Below are 15,991 nucleotides of genomic sequence, written 5' to 3'. Positions count from 1 at the left end.
AAACTTTGTTAAACAGAACCTGCCCAATTTTCCTCACCTCCCACCTCCTTCTATGCTGGAAAAAATATTGATCAGTTTTGTATTTATCGTGTTTATTGGGGCACAAAGCCAGGAATGTAAAGAAGTACTGCAGGATGTTATTTCTATTGTGGACCAAGCCTATGTATGTTCAAAGTTGTCTTATTTTCTACAATCGTTTTAAATGAGCGGTTCATTATTTGGATGGAAGCCATTTCTAAATTCAGCATTATCCTTAACCTGGACAGTTTTTCACACCTTTCCTTAGAATGTTAGATAACTTTTAATGATCATTAATGAAGAAATTCAGTTTCTCTTGTATACCTTTGTTATGGAAGATCTACTCTGAATGTTGGAGTTTGTTGCTGTTCTTGGTAGATAATTTTTAAGTTCCTTTGTCTTCAATGACCTTCAAATAAAAATGTTACCCAGGTGGTCTTTCACTTATGAATTGTACAGCTACAGGCTGAAATTCAATTTTTTTCTAGAATGAAGGTTCAGGATAAAGCAAATTGTTTTTTTTTCCCTTTGAATACCACTGAATTTAGCTTGGAGTAAAAATTCATTGCTTCGATTAAAGTAGTAACTTTTTTTTACATGTCTAGCAAATTGTGTCTCATCTTTCTGCAAGATAATTCTGTTCTCTTCATTAAATGATACGGAAATTTACAAATATTAGCTCAGTTTAAGTCTTGGATATGACTTGAGTAAGACTTTATCTTTTGAAAATTTTTTCATAAATTAATTTTTTGTTGAATACATGCTTTTGTAATGACAATTAAATTTCTCATTTGAACTCACTTAAATTGGCCCAGTCACTTTGCTTTCTGTTAACAATGTCACAGCAACTTCCTTGAATCTTTGCTGAAGTGCAACAGTAGAAGGAAATGTCTCCTACAACATCAATTTCTCAAAGCAAACAACTTGCTAGTTTGTTTCTTCATTGCACATAACTAGTTGTAATACTTTATCCAAAAGATGGCACCAGGGAGCATGAGTAACATGAGTACGTTTTAACAAGAACTCGTTATGTTGGGAAATGTGCCCGCAGAGATATAACACGGATTTTAAATGCAGATTCTGTGGTGGGTAGTGTTACTCATCCAATAAAGTCGAGCTACTGACCGCCAAAACTCAACTCCATTGTGTAGCCAATCAAACTCCAAACATGCGATGACGTTTAGTGGCCTTTGTATTTTATGTCAGTGAAGTTACGCAATGCACTCAGTCATTTCCAACTTTCTTAAGGCGTACCTCGCTCCTCGTTCTCATAAGACATACTTATACTGTGGTTCAAATTAGATTAGTGGTATATCAAGTTCACATCATTCTCTTAACAGTTTAAAAATATTTATAACTTTTGTGTTACTTGTCAAACTTTTAAACTGAGAATGTTTTCATTTTTCCTCAGAGATAGTGGTCTCTTATTTGTGTCCCGAATGCACATCATCTTATTTTCCACAATAATTGTAAATGTTTGGTTCCCTATTTAGTCTGAAAAATGTTAGACATTCAACATTCTCCTTAACCGCTATACTTTTTTTACTCCTTTGATTAGATTATTTGATAGCTTTCAATGATCATTACTGAAAAAATGGTATCTTTTTGTATGTCTTTTTCATGGAAACCTAATGTTCTTGTGTTATTAATAACCTTCAAATAAGAAAGTTAACCAAATGGTCTTTCACTTTTAAATTGTACTAAAACAGACTAACATTTCATAATTTCCTTGAATGGTTTAGGATAAAACAAATTGTTTTTCCCTTTGAATACCAGTGAATGTTATTTGGAAGAAGAATACAGTGTTTTAATTAAACCAGTAACATTTCAATCTGAGGGGTGCGGTGGCATATTGGGAGTCCAGGGTTAATGTCCTAGTTCCTCTATGCATGTAACTTGTATTTTCTTGACTTGTCTGTGTGGGTTTCCTCTGAGGGCTCAAGTTTCCTCACACAATCCAAGAACATGCAGGTTAGCTGGATTGGAGACACTAAATTGACCCTAGTATGTGAATGTGTTCACCCTTCAATGAAATGGCATCCTGTTTACTGGAATGTTCCTGCCTTGCTCCCTGTGCTTACTGCGATTGGCTCCAGCCCCCCGCAACTGTGCTCAGGATTTAGAGGGGTTAGGACATCGTATGGTACATTTCATTCCATACCTCGTAATTTGTGTTTCATCTTTTTGTAAGTATTACTACCTTCTTATTCACATGATAGCTAAATTAAAAAATATCTCTACGGTTTAAGCTTTAGATGATAAGCTATGACTGTTCACTAATCTTAGAATTTCACTTTTAAAAATGTTTTAGTAAATTCATCTATGTTTCTTGTCGAATGCATCTGCTTTTAAAATAACAAACACATTTCTCATTTGAACTTACAGAGCCTGGCCCAGTCACTTCTCCTTCTGCTAGCAATGTGACAATGACTTCCATGAATCTTTGCTGGGGTGCACCAGTAGGAGGAAACGTCTCCTATGGCGTCAATTACTCAAGAAATGGACAAAGCACACAACTTGTTACCAGTAAAACGTGCATTAATGTGACGGGGATCAACTCTTCCACCTCCTATTCATTCTTTGTGTTTGCAGTCGCTGGAGATAACATGACAGTGGGTGATTCAGTTACCATCACATCATTTACAAGTGAGTAAATATCACGTAGAAATAACATTTGTTACAAGAATCAGCTCCTTCAGAAAGAGATTCTATGTAATAGAACTGAGTAATACGTCAATATACTGTATATCATCTTTAGAGTTGGTTTTAGTTGACTCATTTGCCTGTAATAATTTTCAGCTAAAGGATTTTGATAAAACATTTATGGACTTATATAACAGTTTGGACTGTGATGAGTCAAAATTGAAATGGGGGGTCACCAATGTGTTAGGGGGGTGTATGATTAGGTTAGTTGAGAAAGGCGCTATATAAACAAAATGCATTACTATTATTTTTATTATTATGAGTTGTTTGATGTGATTAGTTTTTGGATGGTGAGGGTGGTAGTTGGTAGGGCGAGGGAGTTCAGGAAGTTTGGAACAGGCACGATTTATAAGTTCACATGAAAGAATAAACAGTAGTGTAAAGGCAGTGAAATAAGTTCTCCATTAAAACTGCTTGCTTTAATGATTGGAGCATCAAGAATAAAACATGGGAGTTGGAGCTGCATGCATTTGAGTATAGTTATCTTATCATGGTTCTAATATAAACTGCTTCATTTTTAGAGACGGAGATGTGCATAGAGTACCTCTACCTTGATAACACTGACAACTTGTAATCATTTTTAGTAAGGGTCGATCTTTCATGGCTATGGTTAGAAAGACAAAGTGCTTGTTGTGTTATTTTAATATATTTGTACAACTGTCTCCAACAGATGGCCACCGGGGAGTGTAAGTAATATGAATACTGTTTAGCAAAGCTATCTTACTTTAGGAAGTGTGTAAGCAGAGATGTAGCATGTATTGAAAATGCAGATTCTGTGGTGGATTGTTTTAATTATAAAATAAAGTCTAGCCAGTGACCGTGAAAACTCTGCTCCATTGAGGTGCCAATCAAATTCAAAACATCTGATGATGATGTGTAGTGACCTCTGTATTACATGTCAGTGAACTTACAGGATGCACTCAGTCATTTCCAACTTTCTTAAGGTGTACCTCGCTCCTCACTCTCATAAGACGTACTTAAACTGTGTTTCCAGTTAAACGTAGAAAGTCAACATTATAGAATAGAATAGAATAGAATGCCTTTTATTGTCACTATACACATGTACAATGAGATTAAAAGCAGCTCCTTCAGTGCAGACATATATGTAGAACACAACAAGTAAATAAACAAATGGTGCAAAAAGTTGCAAAAAAAGTTCTGCGACGCTATATACAAATGGAAAGAACAATAACTAAATCGAGTTATTGCACATTATTTAAATGCTGGAAAGAATAAATAACTATTGCACTATTGGGTTATTGCACATAATTTAAATATTGCACAATAATGATGATCATGTGCAGGGAGTAGTGGATGTTGGACCCTGAGAGTAATGATATTGTACAGTATATCCTTAATCTGGATGGTTTTCCACACCTCTGATTAGATTGTTAGATAGTTTTCAATGATCATTACTGTAAGTGTCTTTATGTATGCCTTTTTCATGGAAATTATTTTTCTATTTTTATGTTCTGGTGTCATTAATAACCTTCAACTAAGAAAGTTACCCAAATGGTCTTTCACCTTTAAATTGTACCGCTACAGACTAACATTTCAACTTTTCCTTACGTAATAAAGGTTTAGGATAACACAAACTCTTTTTCCCTTTAAATTCCAGTGAATGTTGCTTGGAAGAAGGATACACTGTTTCAATTAAAGTAGTAACATTTCTTTCTGAGGGGCGCAGTGGCATATTGATAGCACTACTGCCTTACAGTAAGGAGATCAGAGTTTATGTCCAGGGTCCTCTTTGTGTTCTCCCCTTGTCGTTGTGTGTTTCCTCCGGGTGCTCCAGTTTCCTCCCATGGTCCATGGACATGTAGGTTAGGTGGATTGGTGACGATAAATTGGCCCAAGTAGTGAGTGTGTTCACCCTCAAATGAATTGTGTCCTTGTAACTGGAATGTTTCTGCCATGCTCCCAGTGCTTGCTGCAATAGGCTCCAGCCCCTCACAATTCTGTTCAGGAAGCTTAGGAAATGGAACGGTTCCATGTCTCACAATTTCAAGTTTCTGTTATTCACATGATAGCTGCATTTGGAAATATCATCTACAGTTTTAATCTTTGGATAGTAAGTCATGACTGTTCACTAAAGTCAGAATTTCATTTTTGAAAATGTTTTAGTAAATTCATCTATATTTCTTGTTGAATGCATAAACTTTTAAAATAATAATTACATTTCTCATTTTAACTTACAGAGCCTGGCCCAGTCACTTTGTCTTCTGTTAGCAATGTGACAAAAACTTCCATTCATCTTTGCTGGGTTGCACCAGTGGGAGGAAACGTCTCCTATGGCGTCAATTTCTCAACAAACGGACAAAGCACACAACTTGTTACCAATAACAGGTGCATTAATGTGACGAGGCTCAAATCTGCAACCTCCTATTCATTCTTTGTGTTTGCAGTTGCTGGAGATAACATGACAGTGGGTGATTCAGTTACCATCACAGCATTTACAAGTGAGTACATTTCACATAGAAATAAATTTTTTTATACAAATCAACTCCTTCAGAAAGAGATTCTATGTAATAGAACTGAGTGATGTGTCAATATACTGTAAATGGTTTATGTACAATGCAGTAATCATCTATAGAGTTGCTTTTAGTTGACTCATTTGCTTATAATATTTTTCAGCTGAAGGAATTTGAGGAGGTATTTGTGAACGTATGTAACAGATAGGACTGTGATGTGTCAAACTAGAATTGGGGGGGTAATCAATGTATTTGGGATGTTTATGATTATGTTTGTTGAGAGTTGTTTATCCTGATTCATTTGTGGACTTTGAGGGTGGTAGTTGGTGGGGCAAGGGTGTTCAGGGAGTTAGAGACTGGCCGGATTTATAACTTTGTGTGTAGGAATAAACAGTTGTGTAAAAACAGTAAAATAATTTGTACATTTAAAATTACTTCTTTTAATGTGCGCAATATCAAAAAGAAAGCATGGAAGTTGGCGCTCTTTGCATATGAGTGCAGTTATCATATTATGGTTAAAATAAATCTTTGGTTAAGTATTAAAGATTGAGATGTGCATAGAGTACCACTACCTGGATAGCACTGCAAGCTGCATTCAGTTCTGATAATGGTCATTCTTTCGTGGCTGTGGTTAAAAAGACACAGTCCTGGTTTTGTTCTTTTAATGTATTTGTACTACTTTATCCAACAGATGTCACCAGGGAGCATAAGTGACATGAATACATTTTAGCAAAACAATCATGTGAGAAGTGTGCCCAGAGAGGTGTAACATGCAGTGTAAATGCAGATACTGTGCTGCGCTGGGTGTTAATCATTCAGTAAAGTCAAGCTACTGACCACCAAATCTCTGCTCCATTGAGGAGCCAATCAAATTCCAACCCTTCGATTATGTTTAGTGGACTTTGTATGATGTCACTAACGTTACTTTTTGCACTAAGTAATTTCCATGTTTCCCAAGCTATAACTCGCTCTTCATTCTAATAAAATATACTTACACTGTTGTTCAAATTAGAGTGGTGGTCTATGAATTTCACATTCTTCAATTTTAGACATTAAACTCTATTTTCCTCTAAGCAGATTGAAAACATGTATAAGTTTTGTGATACATTTCAGTTTTTACCACAGAGAATGTTTTTGTTTTTCCACATATTTCTTTTAGAGATAGTGGTTTATTATTTGTGTACTGAGCACTCACCGTCTTATTTCCTATGATAATTCTAAATGTTTGGCTCCCTTATTAGGTTGAAAGATTTTTTGAAATGCAACATTTTCCTGAATCTGGATAATTTTCGAAAGCTTTGATTAGATTGTTATTTGTCTTTCAATGATCATTACTGTAGAAATTGTCTTTTTGTGTGTCCTTTTTATGGAATGCTTTTTTTCCATTCTTTTGTTCCCGTGTCATTAATAACCTTCAACTAAAAAAGTTACCCAAATGGTCTTTCAGTTAATAATTGTACTGCTACTGACTAACAGTTGAACCTTTCCGTGAATAAAGGTTTAAGATAAAACAAATTGGTCTTCTCTTTGAATTCCAGTTAATTTTGCTTGCATGAAGAAAACATTGTTTCAATTTAAACAGTTGCATTTCTTTCTGAGGGGCACGGTGGCATGTTGGTAGCACTTCTGCCTCACAGTAAGGAGACCTGAGTTTATGTCCTGGGACCACTCTTCGTAGAATTTGCATCTTCTCCCCTTATCTGTGTGGATTTCCTCTGAGTGCTCAGGTTTCCTCCCACCATCCACGGATATGCAGGTTAGGTGGATTGGTGATGATAAATTAGCTCTAGTGTATTAGTGTGCTCACCCTCCAATTAAATGGTGCCCTATCTACTAGAATGTTCCTGAGTAGCTCGCTGTGCTTGTTGCGATAGGCTCTAGTCATCTGGCATCCTTTGTCAAGATTAAGCAGGCCTAGGAAATGGTATCATACATATCTTTCCTTGTTTAGCAATTTGTGTTTCACCTTTCTACAAGTATTGCTATTTTCTTATTCACATGATAGGTAAATCTGGAAATATCAATCACAGTGTTAAGCCTTGGATAATAAGCCATGCCTGTTCACTAAAGTAAAAGTTTCACTTTTGAAAATGTTTTGGGACATTCATCTATGTTTCTTGTTGAATGTATAAGCATATAAAATATTAATTACATTTCTCATTTGAACTTACAGAGCCTGGCCCTGTCACTTCTCCTGCTAGCAACGTGACAACAACTTCCATGAGTCTTTGTTGGGTTGCACCAGTTGGAGGAAACGTCTCCTACCGTGTCAATTTCTCATCAAACGGGCAAAGCACACAACTTATTACCAATAACACGTGCATTAATGTGACTGGGCTCAACTCTGCCACCTCCTATTCATTCTTTGTGTTTGCAGTCGCCGGAGATAACATGACAGTGGGTGATTCAGTTACCATCACAGCATTTACAAGTGAGTACATTTCACGTGGAAATAACATTTTTTGCAATAATCAGCTCCTTCAGAATGAAATTCTATGTAATTAGAACTCAGTAACAAGTCAATATACTGTAAATGGCTTATGTACAATACAGCAATCATCTTTAGAGTTGGTTTTAGCTGACTTATTTGCCTGTAATATTTTTCAACTATTGGATTTTGAGGAGACATTTGTGAACATATCTAACATATAGGACTGTGATGGGTAAAAATAGAAATGGTGAGTCACCAATGTATTGAGGTGGTGTATGATTAGGTTAGTTAAGAGTTTTTTAACCTGATTAGTGTTTGGACTGTGATGGTGGTAGTTGGTGGGGCGTGGGAGTTCAGGGAGTTTGGAGCAGGCCAGATTTCTAAGTTCACATGAAGGTACGAATGGTAGTGTTAAATCAGTAAAATAATTTCTCCATTAAAATTACTTGCTTTAATGCTTGGGATATCAAAAATGAAACATGGGAGTTAGAGATTGACATGTGCATAAAGTACCACTAACTTGGTAACACTAAAAAGGTGGAATCATTTCTAGTAAAGTTAGTTCTTTCACGGCTGTGGTTAGAAATACACAGACCTTGTTGTGTTGTTTCAAATTATTTGTACTACTTTATCCAACAGATGTAACCGGGGAGCATGAATAATATTGAATACATTTTAGCAAAACTATCTCATGTTGGGAAATGTGCCCTCAGAGGGTTAATGTGCATTGTAAATGCAGATACTGCTGTGGGTATTGTTAATAATCTAATAAAGTATACCTGCTGACCACCAAAACTCCACTCTGTTGATGAGTGTGGACAGTAGGGGGTTCTCCAAATACCCAACATGAACAGGCACAGACACAGGTTAAAAGGTAATGAGTCGTTTATTGTGGAAAACTCTTCTTTTATAAGGGTTTTCCAAGACCACAGCCACAAGTGCACTATGCCCAACACAGCCCACTTTTTGTCTTCTCTCTTTCTCTCTCTGTCTCTCACTCCGTTCTCCTCTCCTCTCACAAGCTTTGTCCTCCTTCCCCACAAATCTGGCTCCGTGATGCGAGATAGGCAGTCCATTCTCTTTTAGTCGACCCTGGAAGTGCTCCCAATCTTTTGCACACTTGGTCTGTCAGCATTTCCAGGTGAGGCAGAAACCCCATAATGTAGGGACTCCCAAATCCTGCAGTTTCCCCCTGCAGTGCATTTGTCTGATGTGTCAATCTATCATTGCTATTTCAAAGAAGGAAAACGTAGAAAGGCACTTTTGAACTGTTCATAAAAACTACAAAACTGACTTCCTTCCGAAAAGCGATCTGAGAAAGAGAAAGGAGAGGGAACTCAAATCGCAGTTAATTAGACAGCCGTCATTTTTCACTCGGCTGAATTCAAAAGCAAAGACAGACACACCTGCATCAAAAATTGCAACACTGTTTCACCTAAAACTCCTCTACAGTGGAGGATGAGATTTTGACACTACAGGATGATATTCAGCTGAAGTCTAGGGCTCTTGGACAGTTTTGGAACTTACTCACAGAGGAAAAGTACTCAAACATGAGAAAATGTACTACCTCATTGACTGCATTATTCGGCTCTACTTATTTATGCGAGTCAGCCTTTTCCCACATGAAGATTATTAAATCCAAATACTGTAGTGACCATAAATGTATTGAATTGTTATTGTGCCATAAGGGTTATTCAGTTATACAAGGTATGACAACATATATTTTATGTATAAAGTATACTCAGTATATACTATATATATATATAGCTCGCAAACTGAAAAAAGTGTGGGCACCCCTGTGTTACAACAACAGTTAGGGGTAACCCTATGTAAGTTTAATTAGGACCTGCATAATTTGAGGAAAGAAACTGCGGAGATGGCATGTAGCTCGGTATGCAATAGACCTGTACCTCTTCTGTGATGGCAATTTAATGAACAGACGGCTGCTGGCATGGGTGGAGTAAGTTGCAATCTTTCCTGCTCTCTTTTTCACTCTGGTAATGAATAGATTTTTTAATGTTCGGAGACAACAGTCAATGATTTTCTCAGCTGAACAAATCACCCACTGCAACCAAGTGTTAGAAAGAGATGAGGCAGAAGAAAACCAAATAGTGACGTAGGGGGTTGCAATATTCTCAATGATGGCTGAGTAAAAATTTAACAGTTTACAACTAGATATACCAAGCTTCTTAAGCTGGAAAAGGAAGAACAATCTTTTCCTGGCTTTGTTGATGATGGAAGTGATGTGCTTGTCCCATTTTTGTGTATTAGTGAAAATAGTCCCCAGGAATTTAAACAACTGAACCATAGACACAGTCTGGCCATTAATTAGCAAAGGTGGACAGTTAGTGACTTGTCAGCGGAAATAAATCTTCATTTCCACTGTCTTAATAGCATTGAGCTCCAAGTTGTTAGAAGAACACCATTCTACAAGACAGCCCACCTCTCTTTAATAGGAACAGACATCATTATTGGAAATGAGACCCACTATGGTTGTGTCATCTGCACACTTCAGGAGTTTTATAGATTTGTCCATAGGTCTACAGTCATATGTATAAAGTGAAAACAAGAAGGGTGAAAGAACATAGACTTTGGGGGAGCACATGCTAATTGACATTTGATCCAACATATAAGGGCCCAGTATCACATACTGATGCCTACCTGTCAATAAACTCATAATCCACTGGCAGGCACTATAAGGTATACCTAACTGGATTAGTTTACTCTGAAGCAACTCTGGAACAATGGTATTGAGGACTGAGCAGAAATCCACAAGACCCTCACATAGGTGTTAGGCACTTTATATATATATATATATAGTGAAGGAATAAATTAACTGCATCCTCCATTAAATGATTTGCCCTTTATGCAAGTTGAAGTGGATCAAGGAGAGGGTCATTGATGGACTTTTGTTAGAAAAACATAAGACATTTGAATATTTTCAAAACCACCAAGGTCAAAGCAACCGGCCTATAGTCATTCATTTCATTGATTTCATCCTTCTTGGGAACTGGAATGATAGTGTCTACCTTAAAGCAGTCCGGAACTTTGCCCTGCTGCAGGGAGGTGTTGAATATGTCAGTGAAGACAGGTGCTAACTGATCTGCACAATGTCTAATTGTACCACGTGAGACTCCTTCTGGGCCAGCTGCTCTCTTAATATAATGTTTCCTGAAAAGTTTTTATAACTCCTCTTGCTTCACAGAAAGCATATGATGGATCGGAGAGGAATGTCTGGGGGAAGGGATGCTGAAGAAGGTAAATCTCACAGTGGTCTTCTAAGAAGACAAACTCCTTCACAGAAGGACATGTAAAATATTACAATATAAATCATATTCATCTATGCTTCTACACCAGCCTTCCATTGCTTTCCAATCTATGGAAGCTAAACAGTCCCTCATCCTTCCAACAGCCTCAGGGGTCCATCAACGGCTATTATTCCTAGTTAGCTTTGACTATTCCAGTTTCCATTTATAGGTGGGAACAAGCATAATCATGGCATGGTCAAGAGATGCAAATGGAAAAATACCTGTTTATTGTTGGTGTAAAAGTGATCAAATTGTGTGCCCTCATGTGTGGGTCAGTTGATTAATTTGTGGTATCTGGGCAAATCATCTTTCACGTTACTATGGTTAAACCACCCATAATAAAAATTACACTACTGGGGAATTTATTTTCCAAATGATGAAGTTATCAGCTAGCAACTGTTGTGCCAATTGAGTGTTTGCATCAGGAGGAATGTAAATACCAACCAGTATAACAAAATGAAATTCCTGGGGTAGATGGAATGGTTTCCAAATAATGGCAAGAACTTCTAAATCAGCAGAGGAAAAGGAAAGAATTTTGAACACATCCCTGCACCACAGGTTTATAAACATGCACATGCCACCACCTTGTGATTTGCCTCAAAGTCCACTGTTACGGTCCACTCTGAATAACTGATATCCTGACATTTGAACAATGTTGTCTGGGAGATTCAAATTAAGCCACAGTTCAGTAAAACAGAAAGCACAAATACCCACAAAATCTTTGTTAGTCCTAATCAGTAACAACAGCTCATCTGTTTTGTTGACAAGCGAGCAAACATTTGAAAGGCAGACCCTGAAGGGCCATATGTGATGGTTATGGGTAATTTATTTAATTGTAAGGTGTTTTTGATAAATATCTTGCACCCAATGTGGATGATAGAGATTTACTCCAAAACGTATTGGCATCCATTCCTAATTTGAACACTCAGAAAATTATAATGGCCGGAGACTTTAATTGTGTTTTAAATCCAGACCTGGATAGGACTTCAGCTACAGAGGTGACAACATCTAACACTGCAAAAATAATTACACAGCTTTTAATTGATCATAACTTATCAGACCCATGAAGATTTCTAAATCCATACTTAAGAGCATATTCCTTCTTCTCACTAGTACATAATTTTTACTCAAGAATTGATTATTTTTTATTCTTTATAGTTAACAATTTCTTCCTCACGATCAAATCTTGCAAATACGACACTATTGTTATCTCCAACCATGACCCTCTGATCATGGAGCTCATATCACTATGCCCCACATACTCATCTCGCAGCTGGCATCTTAAACCCTGTCATAAGCTGACGAGAAATGTACAGAATTTATATCCAAGAAATTTTTTTTTTTTGGAAACAAATACATCCTCTGAGGTTTCTGCAGGAATGCTCTGGGACACTCTGAAGGCTCTTTTAAGAGGACAGATTATCTCCTATCTTTCCCACAAAAATAAATCGGAAACCAAGATGGCATCAGAGTTAATCAGTGAAATTACCAGAAGAACACACCAGGTCTCCAAATGAAGCACTTTTTAGGAGAAGACAGGCTTTGTAATCAGAACTCAACCTCTTGACAACAAAAGAAAAAGAACAACTCATTTTTAAATCAGAACATTATTACTACAAACACAGAGAGAAGGCTAGCAAGATCTTAGCACAACAAATCCATGAGCAAGAAGTTCACAATGCAATATCAGCAATCACCAACACAGACAGAGATAGAATCATTGGCCATGAAAATATAATGCACACATTTAGAGACTACTATAAGTCCTTGTATTCTGCTCAGTTTAAAGAACACAAGACACAATCTAATATGCTTTTTGATACATTACGGATACCACAGCTAGATACTCTAAGTGCAGAGGAATTGGATAAACCCCTGACATTATCAGAATTACTAGACACTAAACTCACTTCAGAGTGGGAAAGCAACAGGTCCTGATAGCTATCCATCCATCCATCCATTTTCCAACCCGCTGAATCCGAACACAGGGTCACGGGGATCTGCTGGAGCCAATCCCAGCCAACACAGGGCACAAGGCAGGGAACCAATCCTGGGCAGGGTGCCAACCCACCGCAGAACACACACAAACACACCCACACAACAAGCACACACTAGGGACAATTTAGAATCACCAATCCACCTAACCTGCATGTCTTTGGACTGTGGGAGGAAACCGGAGCGCCCGGAGGAAACCCACGCAGACACGGGGAGAACATGCAAACTCCACGCAGGGAGGACCACTATGCCACCGTGCCGCCCTCCTGATAGCTACCCTGCTGAATTTTATAAAAAAATTTCAGCTAAGTTAACTACCCTCTTATTAGTAACATTTGTAGAAGCCAGAGACAAAAATAATTCCACCTCAAAATTTTCACAAAGCATTAATTACTATCCATCTATCCATCCATTATCCAACCCGCTATATCCTAACTACAGGGTCAAGGGGGTCTACTGGAGCAAAACACTGGGCAGGGTGCACACACACACCAAGCACACACTAGGGACAATTTAGAATCGCCAATGCACCTAACCTGCATGTCTTTGGACTGTGGGAGGAAACCGGAGCACCCAGAGGAAACCCACGCAGATATAGGGAGAACATGCAAACTCCATGCAGGGAAGACCCGGGAAACAAACCCAGGTCTCCTAACTGCGAGGCAGCAGCGCTACCCACTGCGCCACTGTGCCGCCCCATTAATTACTAATTAGCATTAATTAATTTTGCTAAGAAAAATAAGGACTTATTAAAATGTGCATCATGCAGTCCAATCTTACTTCTGAATAATGATGTTAAGATACTCTCCAAAACCCTAACTAGAAGCATTGAGAAAGTGCTCCCTTCAGTAATATTACAAGACCAAGCCAGATTTATTAAAGGTAGACATTTGGCTTCTAATCTTCGATGTCTATTTAATGTAATATATTCACCCACGAAGTCTAACACTCCGGAGATCATATTATCTTTGGATGCAGAAAAGGCATTTGATATGGTTGAATGGGATTACCTGTTCACCACTTTGCATAAATTTGGGTTTGGCCTGAATATATGTCTATGGATCAAACTACTGTATACCAATCCAGAAGCTTCAGTTTGTATTAACAACATTATTTCAGACTACTTCAAACTACAACACGGTACTAGACAAGGATGCCCCTTGTCACCACTGCTATTTGCAATCGCCATTGAGCCAATGGCTGTTTACTTTTGAAATGCAACAGACATAAAAGGGATTTTCAGAGAAGCACTTGAACAGAAAACATCACTAAATGCAGATGATATGGTACTGTATATATCAGACGCACAAAATTCTGTGCCTACAGCCCTAACAGCACTAGCAGAATTTCAAAAGATACCTGGACTTAAAATTAATTTGAAAAAAAGTGTGCTCTTTCCAGTGAATGCTATAGCAAACAACATTAGATTAGACACGTTCCCTTTTGTCCAAAACTTTTTTAAAACCTGACAGGATCTAATCAATAACATTTTAGAATAAGCATTTAGATTGGTGGAAAAAACTCCTTTCTCTCTTTACTACTGTTACCAGTATTGCCCTGGTTGTTGGCTTTCCTCTCTTTCTCATGGGTGGGGGTTGATTTGATTTTAGTTTTATTAAGTTTGACATGATTTTATGCTTTTAATAAATCCAATAAAATAAAGAAATATTAATACAAAAAAAAAAGAAAAAGAAAGGCAGTTTGGTGGGAGTGAAGCACCAAAGCTTCTCCGTCTCTAGTGCACCAGCGCACAAGGCCAGTTTCCTCATGTACCACCTAAGGAAGCATGACTGACAGCAGACAGGGAAAACATTCTGTGGTAAATCTCCCTCATCACAAACAAACATGGGGAATAAATCAAATGGAACTAAGTCCCATATGTTCAATAGCTATTCACGAGTAAAAATAATGTTTTGTGGAAATTCATCTATATTTCTTGATGAATGAATACACTTTTAAAATAATAACTAAATTTCTCATTTGAACTTGCAGAGCCTGGCCCAGTCACTTCGTTGTCTGTTACCAATGTGACAAAAACTTCCATGAGTCTTTGCTGGGGTGCACCGGTAGGAAGAAACATCTCCTACAGCATCAATTTCTCAAACAATGGAAAAAGGAAACTTTTTACCAATAATACGTGCATTAATGTGCCGGGCCTCAACTCTGCAACTGGCTATTTATTCTCTGTTTTTTCAGTTGCTGGGGATAATAAAACAATGGGTAAATCGGTTAACATCACAGCATTTACAAGTGAGTAAATATCATGAAGAAATAACATTTGTTGCAAGAATGAGCTCCTTCAGAAAGAGACTTTATGTAATAGAACTGAGTAATATGTCGATATACTATAAATGGTTTATGTACTATGCAGTAATCATCTTTAGAGTTGCTTTTAGTTGACTCATTTGCCTGCAATATTTTTCAGTTAAAGTAGTTTGAGGAGCTGCGGTGGGTTGGCACACTGCCTGGGATTGGTTCCTGCCTTGTGCCCTGTGTTGGCTGGGATTGGCTCCAGCAGACCCCCGTGACCCTGTGTTTGGATTCAGCGGGTTGGAAAATGGATGGATGGATAGTTTGAGGAGAAATTTGTGAATTTATGTAACACATAGGACTATGATAGGTCAAAATAGAAATAGGGGTCACCAAGGTATTAGGGAGGTGTATGGTTATGTAAGTTGAGAATTGTTAAACCTGATTAGTTTTTGGATGGTGAGGGTGGTACTTGGTGGGGTGATGGAGTTGATGGAGTTTGGGACAGATCGGATTTATAAGTTTGCATGAAAGAACAAACAGTTGTGTAAAGAAAGTAAAATAACTTCTGCATTAAAAATTACTTGCTTTACTTCTTGGAATATCAAAAACTAAACAGGAGGAGTCCTAGCTAAATACACCTGAGTATAGTTATCATATCATAGCTGTAAAAAAAAAATGCTTAAGTATTAGAGATTGAGATGTGCATATAGTACCACTAACGTCATAAAAATGATAAGTTGCAACCATTTCCACAAAGGGTCAACCTCTCAAGACTGTGGTTAAAAAGACAAAGTCCTTGTTGTGTTGTTTTA

At 37.6% G+C, this 15,991-nt stretch overlaps 2 protein-coding genes across 2 annotated transcripts in view; both read left to right on the top strand.

Annotated features, from left to right (window-relative positions):
• Positions 1 to 15,991, top strand: part of ptprjb.2 (protein tyrosine phosphatase receptor type Jb, tandem duplicate 2) — a 332,873-nt gene that overhangs the window by 74,237 nt on the left and 242,645 nt on the right. The window lies entirely within an intron of this gene.
• Positions 2,404 to 15,991, top strand: part of LOC114669660 (receptor-type tyrosine-protein phosphatase eta) — a 73,429-nt gene continuing 59,841 nt past the window's right edge. Inside the window, exons 1-2 of the mRNA XM_051922619.1 lie at positions 2,404 to 2,551; positions 5,068 to 5,180. Coding sequence (XP_051778579.1) covers positions 2,445 to 2,551; positions 5,068 to 5,180 — 220 coding nt within the window. The 5' untranslated portion in view covers positions 2,404 to 2,444. The remainder of the gene's footprint in view (positions 2,552 to 5,067; positions 5,181 to 15,991) is intronic.

Source organism: Erpetoichthys calabaricus, chromosome 2, assembly GCF_900747795.2.
Source record: "Erpetoichthys calabaricus chromosome 2, fErpCal1.3, whole genome shotgun sequence".
NCBI classification, from domain to species: domain Eukaryota; kingdom Metazoa; phylum Chordata; class Cladistia; order Polypteriformes; family Polypteridae; genus Erpetoichthys; species Erpetoichthys calabaricus.
The sequence above is the reverse complement of the archived record's forward strand: the minus strand, read 5'-3'. Positions and strand labels throughout refer to the sequence as shown.